This window comes from Sinohyriopsis cumingii, chromosome 13, assembly GCF_028554795.1.
Source record: "Sinohyriopsis cumingii isolate HCF-2022 chromosome 13, ASM2855479v2, whole genome shotgun sequence".
Taxonomy (NCBI): domain Eukaryota; kingdom Metazoa; phylum Mollusca; class Bivalvia; order Unionida; family Unionidae; genus Sinohyriopsis; species Sinohyriopsis cumingii.
Window position 1 is genome coordinate 4,540,355 of NC_142973.1, and position 21,466 is coordinate 4,561,820.

The 21,466-nt window shown below is 36.2% G+C and overlaps 1 protein-coding gene across 2 annotated transcripts in view; it reads right to left on the bottom strand.

The window, feature by feature from the left end:
- Positions 1-6,598: 6,598 nt before the first annotated feature.
- LOC149784871 (uncharacterized) overlaps positions 6,599-21,466 on the bottom strand; it is a 73,310-nt gene continuing 58,442 nt past the window's right edge. For both annotated transcript variants that reach the window (XM_089978446.1, XM_089978447.1), the window contains 2 exons: positions 20,802-21,135; positions 6,599-15,442 (listed from right to left, as the gene is read on the bottom strand). In XM_089978446.1, coding sequence (XP_089834572.1) covers positions 15,244-15,442; positions 20,802-21,135 — 533 coding nt within the window. In that variant the 3' untranslated portion in view covers positions 6,599-15,243. The remainder of the gene's footprint in view (positions 15,443-20,801; positions 21,136-21,466) is intronic.

The following is a 21,466-nucleotide window of genomic DNA, read 5'->3' on the forward strand; positions in this document are numbered from 1 at the left end:
TTCTCAGTTGCATCTATAGGTGACTTCTCCACAATAAATTAATTTTTCCTGGGCCCCAATTTGCTTAGATTCAGGCAGATGTACAGCTCTCTAATATGAGATGCATGATTTTAAATCCTATGTTGTTTTTCATTGTGAATCAGTGTATAGTTAGGTGGCTGGATGAATGATTGAAGTAGGAAAATTAAAGGATGTGACTGGATGCATTGCTCATGAAGGATTGGAAGTTTAAATCAAAACAAGATCTTTTTTAAACTGGCGAGCAAGAAAGGGGTGGGGACATTAATTCCATTATGTAATTGAATAAAGTCTACACTGCAAGTAGCTGAGGAAAATTATATTTTGTCATATAGCTTTTTGATAGCAAGATAGATAGCTTTATGAATGGATGGCTGGTGTGCAGATGGATAGATGTATGAGTTGAGTGATTGAGAATGGTTAAATACAATAGGTGGCCTGAGCAAAGGGCGAAATGAATATGGATTGATAGGTGAAGAGATGTATGGAGAGTAAAAAGATAAATTTTCAGATTGAAATGACTTATTAAATCTCTGACAAGTTTGATTATGAGTGAGAGCCAAACATTTTTTAGCAGTAATATATTACTTGCTATTATTGTGTTGTGTTATCTTTACCTGGCACTAGTCCCCATTCCAAGGAGATTATTTCCTTCACCAATTATTAATTCGAGATCTGGAATAAAGAAACATGATCCCAATCTAATACCCGAATCATCTTCTTATCATCTGACAGAGTATCCTACTCTATTCTTTAGACATTTTACATTCTCAAATGCTCTTGCATGTTGGACATTTTCATCCTTTAAGTTGTCTTGTGGCATTTCTATTGTCATTTATATCCTTTTTTAAGCTTTATGTTATTTTCTTCCCAATCTTGGCATAATTTTCATGCATCTGCATCCTTATCACTGTGTTTGAGGGTTCTAAGTACCTTACAAGCAAAGCGGTGCTACATTTTTTTATCCCTATATTAATTTTCTTTCTTTCATTCCTTTTAGAATTCAATATTTCTCAATGTTTTGGTAAATGCTATCTTGAAGAAAAAATACACCATGCCTATAGGATCAGGAAGATGGAACTGTTTGTCTTCATCGCTGAAAGACCCCCTGATGTTCCCATCCCAACTTAGAGAAGTTCCCATTTCCTCTAAATGGTGGGGTTCATGGTTTTTTTTAGGGTACAATCATATACATGGCAGGAAGTTGTCAACTCCCCTGAGGGAGAGATCCTCAGGACTTACTGGTGGAGGTAAGGCACCAGCACTCAGAAGTCAGTCCTGTTGCCAGACACTTGGAAATATGTTAAGTTACAGTTAGAGATGGTCTCTTACCATGCGCTGGGCACTGGGTTCCAAAATCAGGCACTGGGTGCTGATCACCAGGTATGGTGATTAATACTGATCTCCCATTTTTTGGTGTGTTGTCATCATGCACTGGAAACGGGCATCAGACTTTAGACCAAGCCTCAGGTTTCAAAAATGGAAAGGGACTGGTTCAATAATTCCCCTTTCTCTTTGTTTCTGTTCATTTCCAAGGGGGATCATGGTCTGTATTTTGTTGAGCCATCATGGAGTTTTAGAAAGGGAAAGAGATTAATTCAATAATTCCCTTTTCTCTATTCTTCTGCTCGTTGCGCAGGGTTTTGATGACTCATCTAGGGGGAGGGATAAAGTAAACATCCCTCTTTTCTTGATGTTTCAATTCACCTCTACATGGCTTGGACACCACCTTTTTCCTACCATGACAAAATGGTAGACTTTGTCATGGCTCGATGAATCAGAGAAATGGGCGTGTGGAAGATAATCACTGCCTACTCTAGCCTTATTATTGATGAAAGTGGATGGGGACCACCATTCACAGCCTCCTGCATGAAGATGTTATCATCAATCCCTTTCTCATTGGCAGAGATGAACAACAATTAGTCTCATTCTCCCACCTTTTCATGAGAAAACTAGATGACAAACCCTCAGTCATAAAATCTTCCCCAATAGTTCTGTCTTGTCCTGAGAGTGAATTAAAGACGTGAAACTTTAAATGTTTGCTGACACAGATAAATTCCCAAAGCAACATATTGGATCCTTCTCTTCTGGGATCTCCACCTTTGTCCCACACTTAAGATTAGTTGACAGAGAAAGAGGAAGTGTTTACCTTTAGCAAAGCAGTGAACAAGTTTACTGCCTCCTTCCCCCAGATTTGTGTCCAAAATCCAGATGCCAGGTGGTAGAATCCTCTTCAGTTTGGAGAGGCTATCCAGGCACAGCCAACATTAGACATTCTGTTGCTTTCTCACTCAGTGATTGCTGTCATGCAATGAAGAGGCAGGCAGACAGCAGAAGGGGTGATGGGTGTGTTTGAGACACTTTCACCCAGTTAGAGCTTTATGTTTCTATCTGAGAACACAAGGGTGTTAACCAACTTTTTCAACCTTTCAAAGATACCTCTGATATTCCACCATCTCTAGGTGGATTGTTCATGCTAGTAAAACGAGTTTAGTAGTCTCTCACCAGGAGAGATTTTTAATGAAAATCAAAGCAGATGAAATCATGGCTACTGCTGCATCTTGGGCTTTTTATAGTAATTCCGATATTAGGTCCCTTCAGACTTGATCACGTCAAAGGAGGATGATATTCCAGTTGTCTGAAGTTGACTCTGGTATCAGACTGGGATAATGTCTTGATAGTTGTAGACCACCAGTTAAAAACTGGAGAAAGGAGTAATCTCATTGAACTGGGGCCTAGTGCTAGGAAAAGATATAGCACTACAATAATAGCAGGTAATTATTAAATAATAAAAATTAGTTTCAACCCCACCCCCAAAAATATATAATGAGGTGATCTTGCATCTGATTGGCTTGGCTTTAGGGACCGCTCCGGTGGCCTAGTGGTTAGAGCATCTGCCTCGGATGCGGGACGTCACGGGTTCAAACCCTGGCCGAGTCATACCAAAGACTTTTAAAAAATGGAACTTACATCTACCTCACTAGGTGCTCAGCATTAAGAGGTTAGTGTTAGGGCTGGTCGGCCTGGTGTCAGGATAATGTGACTGGGTGGGACATCATGCGACATGTCTGCAGCATGATGCCCCAGTGATAATCACTATAAACTGTTAAAGTGCAGACATTGTAGTGATATGACTGATTTTTTTTAAAGCTACATTAAAAATCTAAATCACACACACACTACATTATTAATATTAAGATGAAAATTTGTCTTTCCCTATCTCTATCATTAGAGTAATGGCAATAACTCTTGGCCATTACCTCCCTTTGATACTACCAGATGACAGTTTTTAGCTTTGCTGCTGTACAGACTAAACGTTGTACAATTTATTCTCCGACAATCCAGCCATACGTGTTCCTATGTTCCCATCGAACATTCATTTTTGATTTTTGTGCTTTATTTTATAATTTCTGCCAATTTGTGAGTGATTTGTTACTTGTCGGGACTTCATCTTGTTGTTTTTGTAGGGTTTAACGCTATTTTTCAGCAACGATAGGCTATACATGGCGGCCAGTATTAATGGTGGAGGAAGAACCCAGAAAAACCCCGGAAAGAACCACCGACCCACGAGAAGCTACTGGCAAGCTTTCTCACATACCCACATTAGCCGAATCCAAGACTCGAACCCACGCAGACAGAGGTGAGATGGCAGTGATCCGTAATGGAGAGCGCTTTAGACCACTTGGCCACTTGGGGCCCCCTACTTCATCTTGTAAATCCATCATCTCACCATGCTATGGGTGACCTTATACAAGGTTATTACGAGTTAGCGTACCTGTGAATTTATTCACTTACTCTGTCCATTACATAGCTCTTTTTAGCAGAATTCTGAAGTGCTGCTTGCTAAGTATGCTTAGTTTATTCATATTTCATGCTGTTTTGACAGAAGCATGGTTGAATTATTAACTAAGCATTTTGCATGTGTTTATAACAGTGTTGTAGGTTTCCAATACGACACTTTCATTGATCTGTTAGTTATGATAGTGTTTCAGTGGCCTAGTAATTTCAATACATAACTAGTTTCTACTTTTGTTTATGCTTTTTGTCATTTCTGCAGAATGTCAATCTAAGTTATAGCTAGTTAGTCACATACTAATTTGCTATCTAGCTTTGTTTTCTCTTTTGTTGTTTCAGGAGGAATATTAACTATATGCATGACATGCACGTTCACAGTGATTGTCCGTTTGGCATTGACAGGAAGGAAAGAAGGAATAAATAGTTAGGCAACCCATGTTTCATTGTTGGCAATACTGTCTCATCAGGGAGTATTCCCCAATTTTAGGCAGCCCACAAGGCCCGAGGCCCCTAGCATGTCCGAGCATGGAGTTCGGGCCTTTAAGTCTGGGCACATGGGGTTCATGTTGGATCCATTGGATCCAAATCTTAATATACTTCCATACCCTTACCAACCGTACAGCAGGTACTGGCCATCCCAACATCTCCAACTGTCATGTTGACACCAGCAGTTCAGCCACTGCCAGCAGTACAGCCTCCCCAGCATAGGGACCTTTTTGTTTGATTGGTCTAGCCAAATAGTTCAAACGGGGATCTTAGTGATTGATTCGTCCAGCTAGCCACACCATTGGCATCTTATCATTACTATATCTGAGATTTCAATGATTGGTACAGCCGGTACCGGTGATTGCCAGACATTTGTATACCGACCACACGCCATTCACACCCCATCCATTGGATCTAATGCATAATAAAACTGCACCATCTCTGGCCATCCAGCCATTCCAACATGGGATCTAGCCAACTATGATTTACGGGGACAGATCCGTCCATCCCAAGTACTGTCAGCGACATGTCTTTCTGTGACAGAGATTCCATTGAGAAATCTGTCTGACCAGCCAGGCCTTTGGAGTGGCTGGTAACGGTGATAGCCAAACCATCTTCTATACCACCAGCTTCTAGGCCAAACATTCACCGGGCAAACCAAAAGACATTGCCGGCAGTGCCTTACTTTGTATGTTCACTGCTTGTCCACAAGGGAGAGCTAGTGAAGTTTTACTGAGGATGGAATTGAGTCTTCATACCACCACCTAGGATAACTTCTCTATTGCTGCAAATAAACCCAGTTAGGCCTTGACACACAGTGTGTGCAATGGAACTCTTTCAAATCCACCATGGAATGGACTGAAGTTAGCTTTCAAGCCGCTGTCAAGAACAAATTCTCTTTTGGGTGTTTACCACTTAAGAATGCCACCACCCTTACCGCTGCTCTAAATAATCAGTAGAGCTTGTTGAGCAGGAAGAAACTGAATTACGGCGCAGACACGATTTCCCAGCACTTGACAAGAATGTAGTAGCAGTTCATATGTAAGCTCGTCTGCTTTCTAGGGCAGACAAATCTGCTCCGTACCCTTCAGAACTGGGTAGGTATGTCATTGCAGACACCCGACAATAGCCACGCTTTGGAAAAAACGGCCAGGTTTGTTAGGGTCAACAACCAGGGCTGCTTACCATACCATGGCCAACTCTTGGACGGGTTAGGCCAGTCTATTTTTGATACGTGTTGCATGTGTGCGATCCACATCGCTTCTACCTTATCATACCCTCCCTTTCGGGATGACCCTTTTCGGGTCACTGTTGCTTTGAAAGAATAGAGAAGGTTCAGAGGCAGGCAGCTCAGGAACTGCCCCTCCCCAGGCATTTGGCATCACTCAGTCCCCATCAGTGTGAAGGGATGTTCAGTGACCTCAAGGCAGGGGATCTCCCTAGTCACAAGTGCACCAACATCAATCCCTCTGATGCAATCGTACAGTGGTAGTACAAAACCGATTTTTGAGCTCAATCTCCCTATTCCTTTATAAGGGGGGAGGGCTGATCCAGGTCATTTAAAAGTGCTTCAGGTTTAGTTCATAAACAATCTCCTCTCCTCTCTTCAAGAATACACCATCAGATGGGGAGATGGATGCCTTTCTAAAACAGGAGATACGGTCGCTCATTGAGAAATAAAAAGGGGCACGGAGCTTATGCAGTGGCTACAATCCACAGCATTTTTTTTCAACACTGTCTCCATCAGACGGGGCAAGTATGCTATCAGTCTCGATCTGAGAGACGCATACTTTCATGTACCTATCCACCCCATCTCTCGCTATTTATCTTAATGTTATTTCTTTACAATCATGCTATTTATCTTTTCATTATGTAATTTAAATAGCAGAACAGAGTCATTTTGACATCATCACTATTTTCAATTGTTCCCAACACTGTGCTACCAAGTTTCAATAAATGACATAAAATTCTGACATAACAGTTGATTATGTCTTCTTGAATTGTGCGGTTGACATAAATGTGTCAGAAGAGGACATTCTTAAGTAAAGAGTAAATTAGAAATATATAACTGATTCAGGCATGAATCAACTTGTATTTAAATTTAATTAGAAATGTAAAACTGATTCAGGCATGAATCAACTTGTATTTAAAATTTTTTATGAAAAATCATCTCTAGAGTAACTTTCTGTATCCTCACCTAGTGGGATGAACAATATTGAAATTTCACAGATAATGCTCAAAGTTTATACTTGGTAATAGGGGTTAAATTAGGAATAAAAAGGAAAAGCACTACAAGCAATCTGCTTCTGAAGCTGATACTTTATTTCAAAACAAACTTGTAGCAAGTTTTAGCAAGTGTAGTAAACATACAAATATATTAAACACACATATTTAACACACAAAATACGCAAGAATACAAAAAGAGCTGTAACTTTAGGTAATTTTGTTAAAAAAAGAAATCTTGTATGTATCACAGAGATTTAAAACTTTTAAAGCAAATACTCACTCGCATCCCCTTTAAAGATTTCTGAAGAAAAAACCAAGTTTTATGAATCTGATCAAATATTTAAAGAAAGTCCAATCTTAACAAACTTTTGACACTACAGTGTACTCTTGGTTGACAAACTATTTATGGCAGTTTTGTATGTTTAAATATTTGGTAAAGTTATTATAATTTACATTTATGATTTTTATGAGCTCTATTTGTGTGCTTGTCACTGCAAAAATGATATAACTTTTAGAAATGTGTGCTTGCCATTGTAAAATTATTGCAGTTGCAATCCTGCCACAAGTTCCTCAAAAGTAAATAGCACATTAAACAAGCAAGTTCACAATAATTTTTTTCTTATCAATCACCTTATCCGAATTGGTAAGAATAACTTGAACAACCTTAAATAGATTGAACAGAGACTGAATAACAGCACACACTTGGGTAGTCAACAAATGATGAGAAGCAGATAACAACTGTGATGTAATTTGGAATAAACAGCATGATAAACAGCTTTGAATTTTTTATATTACAGCCATGATTTTCTTAAAATTTGAGATTTACACAAATAAATTGCTATTATTTACATAATAATAAAATTGTATCTACAAATAAATACTCTCTTACAACAGAGTGCTAATGAAGCCAATAACAATTCATACAAACCTTTGCTCAACATTTTATTCTATGTATACTAAAACACTAGAAACACTGGGAGACAATGGTTTTTGTCTGGAAATCATTCATCTGGATGATCAGTTTTAAATAACTTGGGATTTAAATATTCCTGAAACATGGTGGAAGTCTATACAGGCAAAGAATTCGAATGACTGACATCATACCATACTGTGTCTATTCAAACATATACAGTACATCCTACTAAAATCTGCAGATTCTTCATACCATACTGTGTCTATTCAAACATATACAGTACATCCTACTAAAATCTGCAGATTCTTCATACCATACTGTGTCTATTCAAACATATACAGTACATCCTACTAAAATCTGCAGATTCTGATCTGTTACCACATCATGTGCCTGAAGGTAAGGTCTATGCTGATCACTTTAAAGTTTAATAAATCACGAAAAACATATAGACCGATTTGGGTTTATTGAAAAAAACAGGGATGGATCCAATTGCCTACTTAGCAGTTGTTATGCGTACCATATTGGCATGTATATAAAGCATACTAAAATACAAACAGAAATGACTCAAATCTCTTACTGACTAATGTCATGTCAGCTCATGCATAGAGATAGAGCATCAACAGGATTTATTGGTGTCTCCAGTATTTCATACCTATTTTCAAACAATCTCAAGCATTCCTGCCAGGAAGACAATCTTTATCAATTTCTACCAATTTTGGACCAGTCTCCAGCACTCCCAGGAGCATTTTGGATCAGTCTCCAGCACTCCTGTGATCATTTTATACCTATAGTTGCCCAGTCTCCAACACTCTTATGAAGGGTACAATCACTGGTATTTTTGTTAACCTATTTTGGACCAGTCTCCAGCACTCTTGAGAGGAAGCTTATATTCAGCATTTTATACCTATTTTGGACCAGTCTCCAGCACTCTTGAGAGGAAGCTTATATCCAGCATTTTATACCTATTTTGGATCAGTCTCCAGCACTCTTGAGAGAAAGCTTATATCCAGCATTTTATACCTATTTTGGACCAGTCTCCAGCACTCTCATGTGAGGAAGACACTATCCAGCATTTTGTACCATTTAGACCAATCTCCAGCACTCCTGGAAGATACAATCTCTAGCACTTTCTACCTATTTTGAACCAATATCCAGCAATCATGTGAGGGAGAAATCTCTAACATTTTATACCCGTTTTTGACCAGTTTTCAGCTCTTCTTTATTTCATAATGATTTTTTTACTGGTTTCCAGTACTTCTCTGAGTGGGCAATCTCTAAGATTTTTTAAAACTTATTTTGAACCAAACTCAGCACTCCTGTGCTGAAGTTGTCCTCCTACATATTTATACCAATCTCTGATGTTTTGCACCAGTTTCTAGCACTAATGTGAAGACAATGTCTGGCATTGTTTTAAAATATCTATTTTGGGCTATCTGGAGCACTCCTGTGATAAAATGATCTCCACCATACATATTTTGGACAATTTCTGGCTCTCCTGTGGGAGAGATGATCTCTGGCATGTTCTAAACTATTTTGGACTCCAATGCTAATGTGAGGGAGCTGTTATTCAGCATTATTTACTGTTTTAGATCAATTTCCAGCATTCCTGGTAGGGAGACAATCTTCAGCATTTTCTACTTATTTTAGACCAAACTCCTGCAATTGAAGGCAGTAGATGATCTCCAAGATTTTATACCCATTCAGGACCAATCTCCAGCACTTCTGTGATGCAGGTCATCTCCAGGATTTTATACTCATTTTGGACCAGTCTCTAGTACTCCTTTGAGGAAGACAATGTCCAGGATTTTATACTCATTTTGGACCAGTCTCTAGTACTCCTTTGAGGAAGACAATGTCCAGGATTTTATACCCATTTTGGAGCAATCTCCAGCACTCCCCCATGAGAGGTCATGTACAGCATTTATATACATGATGTTATACAAAACAATATTTGAAGTACTTCACGATGCTGTATTAACTCCTTGGCTTGAAAATAAATGGACTTGTTATTAAAAACATCTCCAATTATGATATATCTTACAAGTTTTGGTTTCATAAATTGAAATATTTAAACATATTTCATGTACACCTGCTAAAGAATCATCAGCCTACTTTTTTCGTTGATAATTCCACTATATTTTTGTGCAATCTCCTTCATTTTTAAACATATTAACAGGCATTTGGATTCCAAGGATACAACATGTATGAATGTTAGTGAACAATAACCTTGATTTACCAGCACATGCAATCCCAGCTCTGGGTCTATGCTGTGTACATGAGTGTATGTTATGCATTCATATATGAAGTATGCAGTTATTAGATTGCAATCAAACAGAACACATTTAACTTTGAACTGAACCATCAACTATCATATAGCATCAGCACTTAGATGACTTCATTTACAGGAAGGGTACATGTATTTTCAAACTACCAATAGTTTCAGAATTCCCAACTGGCAAGCTAGTCAAAGCATCTGAAGTTAGCCATTTGTAAATAAATAAATAAAACCTGGTATTAATGATCACTACTAAGCTTTCCTCCCTGTGGATATCAAACAGTTGTAAACAGCAAAACACTTACATCAGTTAAACTTTAACAATAATTATATAATCGGACTTTGCAATTTTACACCTGTAAATATCACAGACTTCTCCATAATTATGTTTTCTTTACAAATTGTAATGTATTTGATTTGCAAGAAAAACCACCAATTTCCGACTGGCGCAGACCTTGTGAATTCGCAAAGTTTTCTCAAAGCTAATATTGTAGTACATTGTCAATGGAATCTTAAGTAGCGTTATTATCCAAAATATGATATTTTTACTTTTATGTGTGAAACAAACCTGCTATCCTCACAATTCTAATATTACCTTTTTTAGGTTGAAAACTTGAATTTGAAAGAAGAAAAAAACATGGCCATAATTGTGAACCAAAGAACCAAGGATAAATTCTGGACTTTGAATCATCATGAAGAGCAAATATATACCAACATCTTTCAGTAAATTAATACTTCAAATATCTTGTAAAAATAGCTTTATTTTATTTATTTACTTAGAGACAAAAAGTATAATCAAAACTTGCTGTACCTAATCTCTCCAGGATTTCATAGCTCCATAGCAGAATAATTCTACAATACGCATAGTTAACAAGTGTAATATCACAACATTACAAGAATATAATGATCAGGCCATTTCAAACTGTGAAGTAATTATTGATTAAACACTAGCAAATATCATTGTCTTTCTAAGCCTTAAATACCTTATATGGCCAGAGCTTGTCCTAATATTGGTGGCATGATTAAGTGACCTGAGTAGATCACTCCACAATATTGAACACAAGTCCATCATAGGTTAACTGAAGCATCTGCTGGTACCAATGAAGTTTCCCCATAACTTGCCTGTTGCTACACAATGAGTGTATTGTGATGGTTTTTGACTGGTTCTCTCTTTAAAATGCTTAAAATAGATAACTAAATGGTAAATTGTGCATAAACACCATTTTGTGGAGTGAAAATGTGAATATTTACAGCTGGGCAAGAGAAGAAACAAATGTAATGACTTGCTAAAGGACAACCAGCATGGGTCACATCAGGATCCCCAACTGCACTATGACCAACACTTAAGGCCAACATGCCCTTGGCAACCAACTGCATGGGATAAAAATATAGAAAGACATTACAAAACAAGTGTTCTACAGAAAATTGGCAAAACAACTGTAATGCATTTGGGTATAAACTTTAAGGCATATTACTATTTATTATCCCAAAATTTCAATTTAATATAGAAAATAATGTAAAAGATAGATGAGTTTCCATACACTTTAAGAGAGAACCTTAACATAAATACCATTCTTAATATTGCTGTCATCATTAATGCCACTAGAAAAGTGATCCCTATATTTTGCCATTTTTAGACAAGTCAAATAAGGACCAGCCAGGAATTGAATCACAATCCATTTGTCTTCTTAACAATAGCTGAAAAAAGTGAACAAAATATACAGTATGAAGATACCCAGAAAAATGCTGGATTTTGAGTTGCTGGGTAATTTGAGTGCAGCAACACTGTACATACATGTACAGTCCTTTCTACATAAATTTACAGTTAATTTATTTTTGCATTGTGTGTGTGTGTGTGTGTGTGTGTGTGTGTATATATATATATATATATATATATATATATATATATATATATATATATATATATATATATATATATATTATATATAAACACAGAGAGTTAAAATACACACACAGTATAATAAACTGAATAAAAACAGCCTTGGCCTGTGAACCTCCATTCATCAAGATAAACTGTATGAGCCATTTTGATAAGTCTTGAGATAGGAAAATAATTTTGTCTTTTTAATGTCTTGCAACAAACTAAAGTATATTTCATATGAAATATAGATGTATTAGAAAATCCATGGTGTTCCTAGCTTTACTGAGGAACATGTTCTACAATAAGGTGTTCCCAGCTTTACAGAGAAGCATGTACATGTTCTACAATAAGGTGTTCCCAGCTTTACAGAGAAGCATGTACATTTTCTACAATAAGGTGTTCCCAGCTTTACAGAGAAGCATGTACATGTTCTACAATAAGGTGTTCCCAGCTTTACAGAGAAACGTGTACATGTTCTACAATAAGGTGTTCCCAGCTTTACAGAGGAGCGTGTACATTTTCTACAATAAGGTGTTCCCAGCTTTACAAAGAAGCGTGTACATGTTCTACAATAAGGTGTTCCCAGCTTTACAGAGAAGTGTGTACATGTTCTACAATAAGGTGTTCCCAGCTTTACAGAGAAGTGTGTACATGTTCTACAATAAGGTGTTCCCAGCTTTACAGAGAAGCGTGTACATGTTCTACAATAAGGTGTTCCCAGCTTTACAGAGAAGCATGTACATTTTCTACAATAAGGTGTTCCCAACTTTACAAAGAAGCGTGTACATGTTCTACAATAAGGTGTTCCCAGCTTTACAGAGAAGTGTGTACATGTTCTACAATAAGGTGTTCCCAGCTTTACAGAGAAACGTGTACATGTTCTACAATAAGGTGTTCCCAGCTTTACAGAGAAGCATGTACATTTTCTACAATAAGGTGTTCCCAACTTTACAAAGAAGCGTGTACATGTTCTACAATAAGGTGTTCCCAGCTTTACAGAGAAGCGTGTAAATGTTCTACAATAGGGTGTTCCTAAATTGACAGGAACATGTACATGTAAAACAATGCAGCTGCACACATTTATCACTTCAATCTCATTCCATTTTTATCAAATTTTATAACTGCTCTTACTGCTGTCCAAAATTCTGCAATGTCTCTGTCATTCTGATCTGGCTTTCACCATCAAAATGTAAGTTTGGACATAAGTCTTGAATCCAGCTTGAATAGTTGCAATTAAAATCAAGTTTAAAACTGACCAATCGCGTGTCTTTAGCCTAGACTTAATGTTTAGACTTTTCTGGTCAGTTGAGGGTCTGATCTTTGCAGTGATATCTCTTTTGTAAACATTGGTCTCATAGATAAACTCTGATACAATTATCAAAATATCTTCCTTTTGTAGAAAATTGGTTGTTGAAAGGACATTAGTGCTAACCTAAAACATTTATTTTCAACTGAAAAATGAAAACATGTCTAAGTGCTAACCTTGATCCTTCACTCATAGTACTGAATGGTTGGTCTATCATTCTGTACACCTGTGGTATGTTAACTATAACCATATCACCTCTGATTCCTCAATAAAAGATATGCTGCATTTTAGCTTTCATTTTTCTTTGACCAGACATACTTCACATGTGACCATCACAGATACAAATAAAGATGTTTGATATAGACTATTTTTTAAAGTACCGTCTTTGCCCTATGTCTTTTTTTGGACAGCTAAAGCTTTCTGAAACCCTTAATTTTTTCTTGGAACAATTTTTCATGCACCTTTAATTTTTTGTATTCTAACCATAATTATTTATAACTAAATAAAATCAGTTGCAATTAGCATTAAGGAAGAGGAAGGTAATTTAATTTGTTACAGTGTTAAGTATTTGAAAAACAATATATTGATACATACAGCCTAAAAAATACTGTCAAAAGTTGACATTTTAAGATTCTCCACCATACTTTTATATTAATAAACTAGCAAAATACCTGAAAATCAATATTCTTCTAATTTAAAAAAAAAAATATAGTTATTATTGACAGGTCAACTAATATGGACAATGAAAACAATTGTGTCTGCTGCAATAAAAGGTTCTATTCTGAAATTATTTCCCAGGAGAAAAAAAGAAGCATAAATTGATAAAACTGGTATGCATAAACTTTAATTCATAATACCATTTACGTCCAAAATCATTTTGTCCTATGCATCACAACTCGCTAGAATGGTGAGACCTTTATAAGGCACATTAATAATGCTCTGTCTCTATCAGAAAGTGTCTTATAAAAAGAATGGACTGAACGCATTTGCCCCTTTTTTTAGATACATATTTTGAACCAATCAAAGCAAACATTGGTTTAGGAGATTACAAATTTTGACTGACATTTAGAATTTTCAGTCTCATTGGTACAGTACTTCTTCATTTAGTCTAACACATTTATAAAGCTAGCTGTTTCTTCTTTATTACTCTATCAAGAGAGATCTTTTTTCTTTAGTACTTGATCAAGAGAGATCTTGCTTCAGGTAAGAATGCTCAATCATTTTTGTTAACCATCTGAATAACAACCAAATCAATCATTACTGTTAAACATCTGAATGCCAACCAACTCAATCAGATGTCTGTAAATTTTAAAATGCAAAAATATCACACAGCAATAATATTCATATGTCATATTTACACTGTGTGCATTTATGAATGGTCCATTACAGCATGAATGCTGAGTGGCTAATGTTTCATTCTGTATGAAAATGGCAGTGCACATCAAAGTGAGCTTTATTTAAAACTATGAATTGAGGAAGTAATCATTTTCTGACATTTTTGTATGAATGTTTTTTGGTCTTGATCAATCTTCCAATTAAACAGTTTATTCTTATAAACAGATGATCATGTGCAGGAGTTCTGATGACTCGAGTTCCACTAACATCGACAAACGGTTTCAATGTAGGTATTTTCTCATTTAGAAACAACAGCATTTACCTATAAAATGTTAAAAACCATTGATATATAGACTGCAAAGATTTTTATTTTGCTGTATCAACACTACAAACACAATCATTAACCAGCCAATTCCAGAAACAAAAAAAAAGCAAATTTTAACACACCCACAAGATTTCAGACAGTTTTGCTGATATTATTTTTGTATCTAAGATTTTGGACAGCAAAAAAATGATAATTACTTGTTGGGGTCTTAAAACATAGAGTAAAGATGGTACAAAGAATGATGAGATAGTTCTATTAGTCTATGTCACAACTATAACTACTGATCCATGTTCGTAATCCATGGATAAACTTGCATTAGGCGAGTGATATCTGTATGATCAATGTCAGCCACAACTTGAATCTCATGGAAAAACAAAGCTGGGTTTCCTGTCAAGATGATTGCAAAAAACTGAAGTATTCCCCAAACTGCACCTCTTTCACACATTCAAGGTGCATATTTGGTTCAATAAATGCCCAAGAAGCTGTAATTGGTTATCGAATGTTCTAAAACATTTTACCTTGTGAAAATGGGGTCAGTTTTTAAATGCTCCCATAATGCTCTTCTGTGCTATAGATAAGTTTGCTAATATGGACTTCAACTGCCATGAAGTACAAAGTACATCCATTCAATGGTCTTTTACAGCTCAATTTGGCAACTGTTAATTCATTTACAGCCACTTGATCACATGGGAAAGTTAGGTTTTGATGGCAAGCTGGGAACTTGTGGGAGCTGTCGTCGTATCCTTGGCTGTGAGGGGAGAGCGAGGGCAGCCCTTGCTGTTGCAGGCCTTTGTAAAACTGGATTGGGCCTGTCATACTGTAAACTTCTGCGTATAATAGGCTGAGCAGTTTCCTTGGCAAATGGTACCTGTTCCAGGTCTCTGTATGAAAAAGAAAATTCACAATTGATTATTTAAATTATAAGGTAGCTACTAATTTAAAAGTAACAAGACAAAATGTTCGAAATGTCATATGGTCTAATATACCAAATTATTCAAAGTTTGTTATGGCACAACTAATTATACTTTATCCATTGTATAAACAAAGGACACGCAGTGGTCTTTATGTGACCACTAAAAGAGTACAATCACAGTTTATGTGATGTGAGATCATGAACAAGTTCCACTGAGATTGGCAAATTTAGAATCTAAAGATGAGATACAGCCAGTTTATTATTACTTATTCCTGTCTCTGTGGAACAGTGTGACATATGTTCACACCATGCCATAAATGTGGTAATGGCAGCTTTCAGAATTACTGACATCTCATCTATCATCTACTCAAATCATTAAATCAAGAATTACTGATTTATAGAAATTTAACCCATGTGAAAATGGCAGTTGCAGTTTCCTTAGTAACAATGTCATGACTGACACATGGCTTACATATTACCACAATGCAATGTCATGATTGACACATGGCTTACATATTACCACAATGCAATGTCATGATTGACAGATGGCTTACATATTACCACTATGCAATGTCATGATTGACAGATGACTTACATATTACCACAATGCAATGTTATGATTCACACATGGCTTACATATTACCACAATGTCATGATTCACACATGGCTTACATATTACGACAATGCAATGTCATGATTCACACATGGCTTACATATTACGACAATGCAATGTCATGATTCACAAATGGCTTACATATTACCACTATGCAATGTCATGATTCACAAATGGCTTACATATTACCACAATGCAATGTCATGATTCACACAGGGCTTACATATTACCACAATGCAATGTCATGATTCACACATGGCTTACATATTACGACAATGCAATGTTATGATTCACACATGGCTTACATATTACCAGAATGTCATGATTCACACATGGCTTACATATTACGACAATGCAATGTCATGATTCACAAATGGCTTACATATTACCACAATGCAATGTCATGATTCACACATGGCTTACATATTACCACAATGTCATGATTCACACATGGCTTACATATTACGACAATGCAATGTCATGATTCACAAATGGCTTACATATTACCACTATGCAATGTCATGATTCACACATGGCTTACATATTACCACTATGCAATGTCATAGTTCACACATGGCTTACATATTACTACAATGCAATGTCATGATTCACACATGGCTTACATATTACCACGATGCAATGTCATGATTCACACATGGCTTACATATTACCACAATGCAATGTCATGATTCACACATGGCTTACATATTACCACGATGCAATGTCATGATTCACACATGGCTTACATATTACCACAATGCAATGTCATGATTCACACATGGCTTACATATTACCACGATGCAATGTCATGATTCACACATGGCTTACATATTACCACAATGTCATGATTCACATATGGCTTACATATTACCACAATGCAATATCATGTTTCACACATGGCTTACATATTACCACAATGTCATGACTCACACATGGCTTACATATTACCACAATGCAATATCATGTTTCACACATGGCTTACATATTACCACAATGTCATGATTCACACATGGCTTACATATTACCACGATGCAATGTCATGATTCACACATGGCTTACATATTACCACAATGTCATGATTCACACATGGCTTACATATTACCACAATGCAATATCATGTTTCACACATGGCTTACATATCACCACAATGTCATGACTCACACATGGCTTACATATTACCACAATGTCATGATTCACACATGGCTTACATATTACCACAATGCAATATCATGTTTCACACATGGCTTACATATTACCACAATGTCATGACTCACACATGGCTTACATATTACCACAATGTCATGATTCACACATGGCTTACATATTACCACAATGCAATATCATGTTTCACACATGGCTTACATATTACCACAATGTCATGACTCACACATGGCTTACATATTACCACAATGCAATATCATGTTTCACACATGGCTTACATATTACCACAATGTCATGATTCACACATGGCTTACATATTACCATGATGCAATGTCATGATTCACACATGGCTTACATATTACCACAATGTCATGATTCACACATGGCTTACATATTACCACAATGCAATATCATGTTTCACACATGGCTTACATATTACCACAATGTCATGACTCACACATGGCTTACATATTACCACAATGTCATGATTCACACATGGCTTACATATTACCACAATGCAATATCATGTTTCACACATGGCTTACATATTACCACAATGTCATGACTCACACATGGCTTACATATTACCACAATGTCATGATTCACACATGGCTTACATATTACCACAATGCAATATCATGTTTCACACATGGCTTACATATTACCACAATGTCATGACTCACACATGGCTTACATATTACCACAATGCAATATCATGTTTCACACATGGCTTACATATTACCACGATGCAATGTCATGATTCACACATGGCTTACATATTACCACAATGCAATGTCATGATTCACACATGGCTTACATATTACCACGATGCAATGTCATGATTCACACATGGCTTACATATTACCACAATGCAATATCATGTTTCACACATGGCTTACATATTACCACAATGTCATGACTCACACATGGCTTACATATTACCACAATGTCATGATTCACATATGGCTTACATATTACCACAATGCAATGTCATGATTCACACATGGCTTACATATTACCACAATGCAATGTCATGATTCACACATGGCTTACATATTACCACAATGCAATGTCATGACTCACACATGGCTTACATATTACCACTATGTCATTATTCACACATAGCTTACATATTACCACAATGCAATTGATTAGTGGTCTATTGGGATCACAAATACAAAATGTCTGACAAACAGTTATTGATTGGGTCAATTCTGTCTGTATTGATTGCCCTTCAGCATCACACAGGATCTATACCACTTGAAGATGCTTGTACTTTGATATTATTGCCTGTAAGAAAGACTTCTGTTTTTGGTTTTCTTGAAAATAACTTGTTTAAGACCACATAACTATTTGAAGTTGAATATAACTTTTTGTAAATTACCGTTGGTGATGTGCATTATATCCAGTAGCCAATCAGATGCTAGGTCTGACTGGTTGACAACTTGACATTAGGCAATCTGACATCAGAATTTGTAATGGGCTCTGAGTTTTAGCTTAGGACTAGGTCTCTGCTAATAGTTCAATACTACTGAAGTAAGCAAGTTTCATTTTATATGGATAATTGAAGTAAGCAAGTTTCATTTTATGTGGATAATTAGTCTGTTCATTTCTGTACAGATGGAATCTTTTTGTACGTTATTTTTACTGAGGATCTGGTTACTTTAGCAGCGATATTTTGCTATTTATAATACTGCTTCATTGTTACCAAAGAACTGACACATTATCCAGTCAAATTATGAATATTTATGATAATATATGTGATTAATACCCTTATCTATACAACCCATTGGACATTTTTCTTATGAAACAAGAGAATATTGTAGAGCCAATTGTAGAGCCGACCTTTGACTGAGCTAAAAAGCATAACAAAACCTTCAAATTTGGCTTTAACCAGGAGTGTTGCTGGAAATACAGATGTTTTACTTAACCCCATGTTAAAAAACATAAAATATAGTACCTGACAGATCAGTAATGCCTTTAGATACAATGTATCAGCCATTGGACTTATCAGTCAATTATGATACACATATAATTACGTTATATATTTACTTGCCCCGTAGATCATTTCTCAAATTTCAAGTCAATGTTTCAAAATAAAAAATAATTACAAACTGAATATTGTAACCATTTATGATATAAATTAACACTGTGTTCTTTTCATATTAAGTAGATTTTTCACCTATTCTTTACTGCCTTCAGTATCTGCATTAAACCAAAACATAGTTTATGCATAGAGAAATATGGGCCAGTATTTTATTCAGAATAATACAAGATTTCTGATTTACTACTTATTACCTGCACCCCAGTGAAATGGAGACAGTTACACTATCTAGCCTGTCTTGGTAGATGCTTGAAATAGTGGTCAAGGCTGAGAAGAAGTTTCACTATTGCTTGCAATGAAATCAATGCATCAATATTTTACTAACTGAAAAGTACAAAGATTTAGATTGACAAAGATGATTGTCACACAAAATAAATGTTGCTAAAAAAAATCATGTTTTGTGGTGTATCAACGATTAATCTGCTTCCCTGCTTTGTAGACTCTCTGCTTCAAAATCGGCTCTAGCATAATAAGCAGGGAATGAGACTAATCAACAACAACTAAATACAGTGACATATAACACAAATGTCTTCACTTACAGGTGAAGATTTTTTGAAACCAGTTGGAATAATGTTAACAGTCTTTCATCTGTTCAGCATCTTGAATATAAAAGTAATTTACATTGAATAATGAACAATTTTGTTAGAAAAAGCACTTGATTGACAATTATTCTCAAAGCGATTATAAAATGTGTATTCAGTCATTAAACAGCCCAGTTCCACTCTCCCCCCCATGCAGTTTTGTCAGTAGATATTGCACACTATTTTTATTTTTCTGGGGTCCCTTGGCAACTCGCACCCTAGCTTATCTAGCGGTCTGTGTTTCTGAATCCTGTTGTGCATGAGTTATTGAGGGAGAGGTGTATTGGAATGAAATTCTTGTAACATGACAATGTTGCATCTAACAAAATTATGAAGCAAATGCCTAAAAAAATAGTTTAAATGGTTTTCCATAACTTATTCTATTTATCTCTGTTCTGTATTTGCAAAACAGTAGACATCAGATTAAGGTTGAAGGAAACAGGAATCATTTATGTAAAAGCAAAGAGTTTCTGAGGGTCATGAAAGCAGCCTGAAGTTAGAATCATCCTGAAGTGTAATCAACCATGAAAAACATTGTTTGCTTGCAAAGAAAGTTGCAAGTCTGATTTGTAAATAAAATGAAACAACTGGACCAGTAAAAAGTTATGAAAGTTATATATAAACCAAAGAAAATGACACCACAACCTCTCACCCAAAAATAAATGACTCAAAGTTAGCTAAATGGTCAGAACTTGTTTACCCTCACAGTCAGAGACTGTTTTATATAAGATGAGTCATATCCAGGTTTAACTTAGATTCAGCCACATGAAAAGAATTTACAATTGGGTATTTGGATGGAGAGGAAACAAAAAGTAAAGAGGTCATGTACTCTTCCCCTAGTAAACTAATACACAATATCACTACTTACCCTTGTCTTTTTCCCATTGGCAAATTAATCATCTGCTGCATGGGTGAGGGTGAAAGAGGTGCAAGCCCAGGAACTGGACTACCACCTCTAAGATTTCTTGCACTTCTCTGTGTTGGGGACTGTGAGGCTCTTATGGGACTCTTTGTCCTTTGCATTTGAGTGTCTCTATCACTTGATCGTTTTGACATTTTCACATAATCTTTGCTAATATCCAAAGAGTCTTCTGCAGAAAATGAATGTTTTGAGTGAACATTTGTACTGTCTCTACTTCTGGAATAAGTAACGGAGGATTGGTGGTCATCCAAGTTCAATTCTTTGGGTACAAACTTGGTTGCTGAAATGGAAACAAAAATTGTTAAGCTAACTCCAACACTTTTTTTCTGATCCATTAAATTAAATATAGTTACAGTTGTATTTAGATCCCTTGTTGGTCAGAAACTATAAAAAAAAAGAGAACAAAAAAGCCGCAAGGGTTTTTGTTGGAATCATCCATATATTGTAATAAATCTTTTAGGGAAAGCTCCTTGTCAAGATGACTATCTGTTTGAAAGGGCTAAACAGAAGCAAGATTTTCAAGTTGGTCATCATTGCAGCTATGGTGGATGTCAGACTGGCACCATTTTCATGCAGAACCAACTAATTGTCATTGTCAACCTTTAAATGAA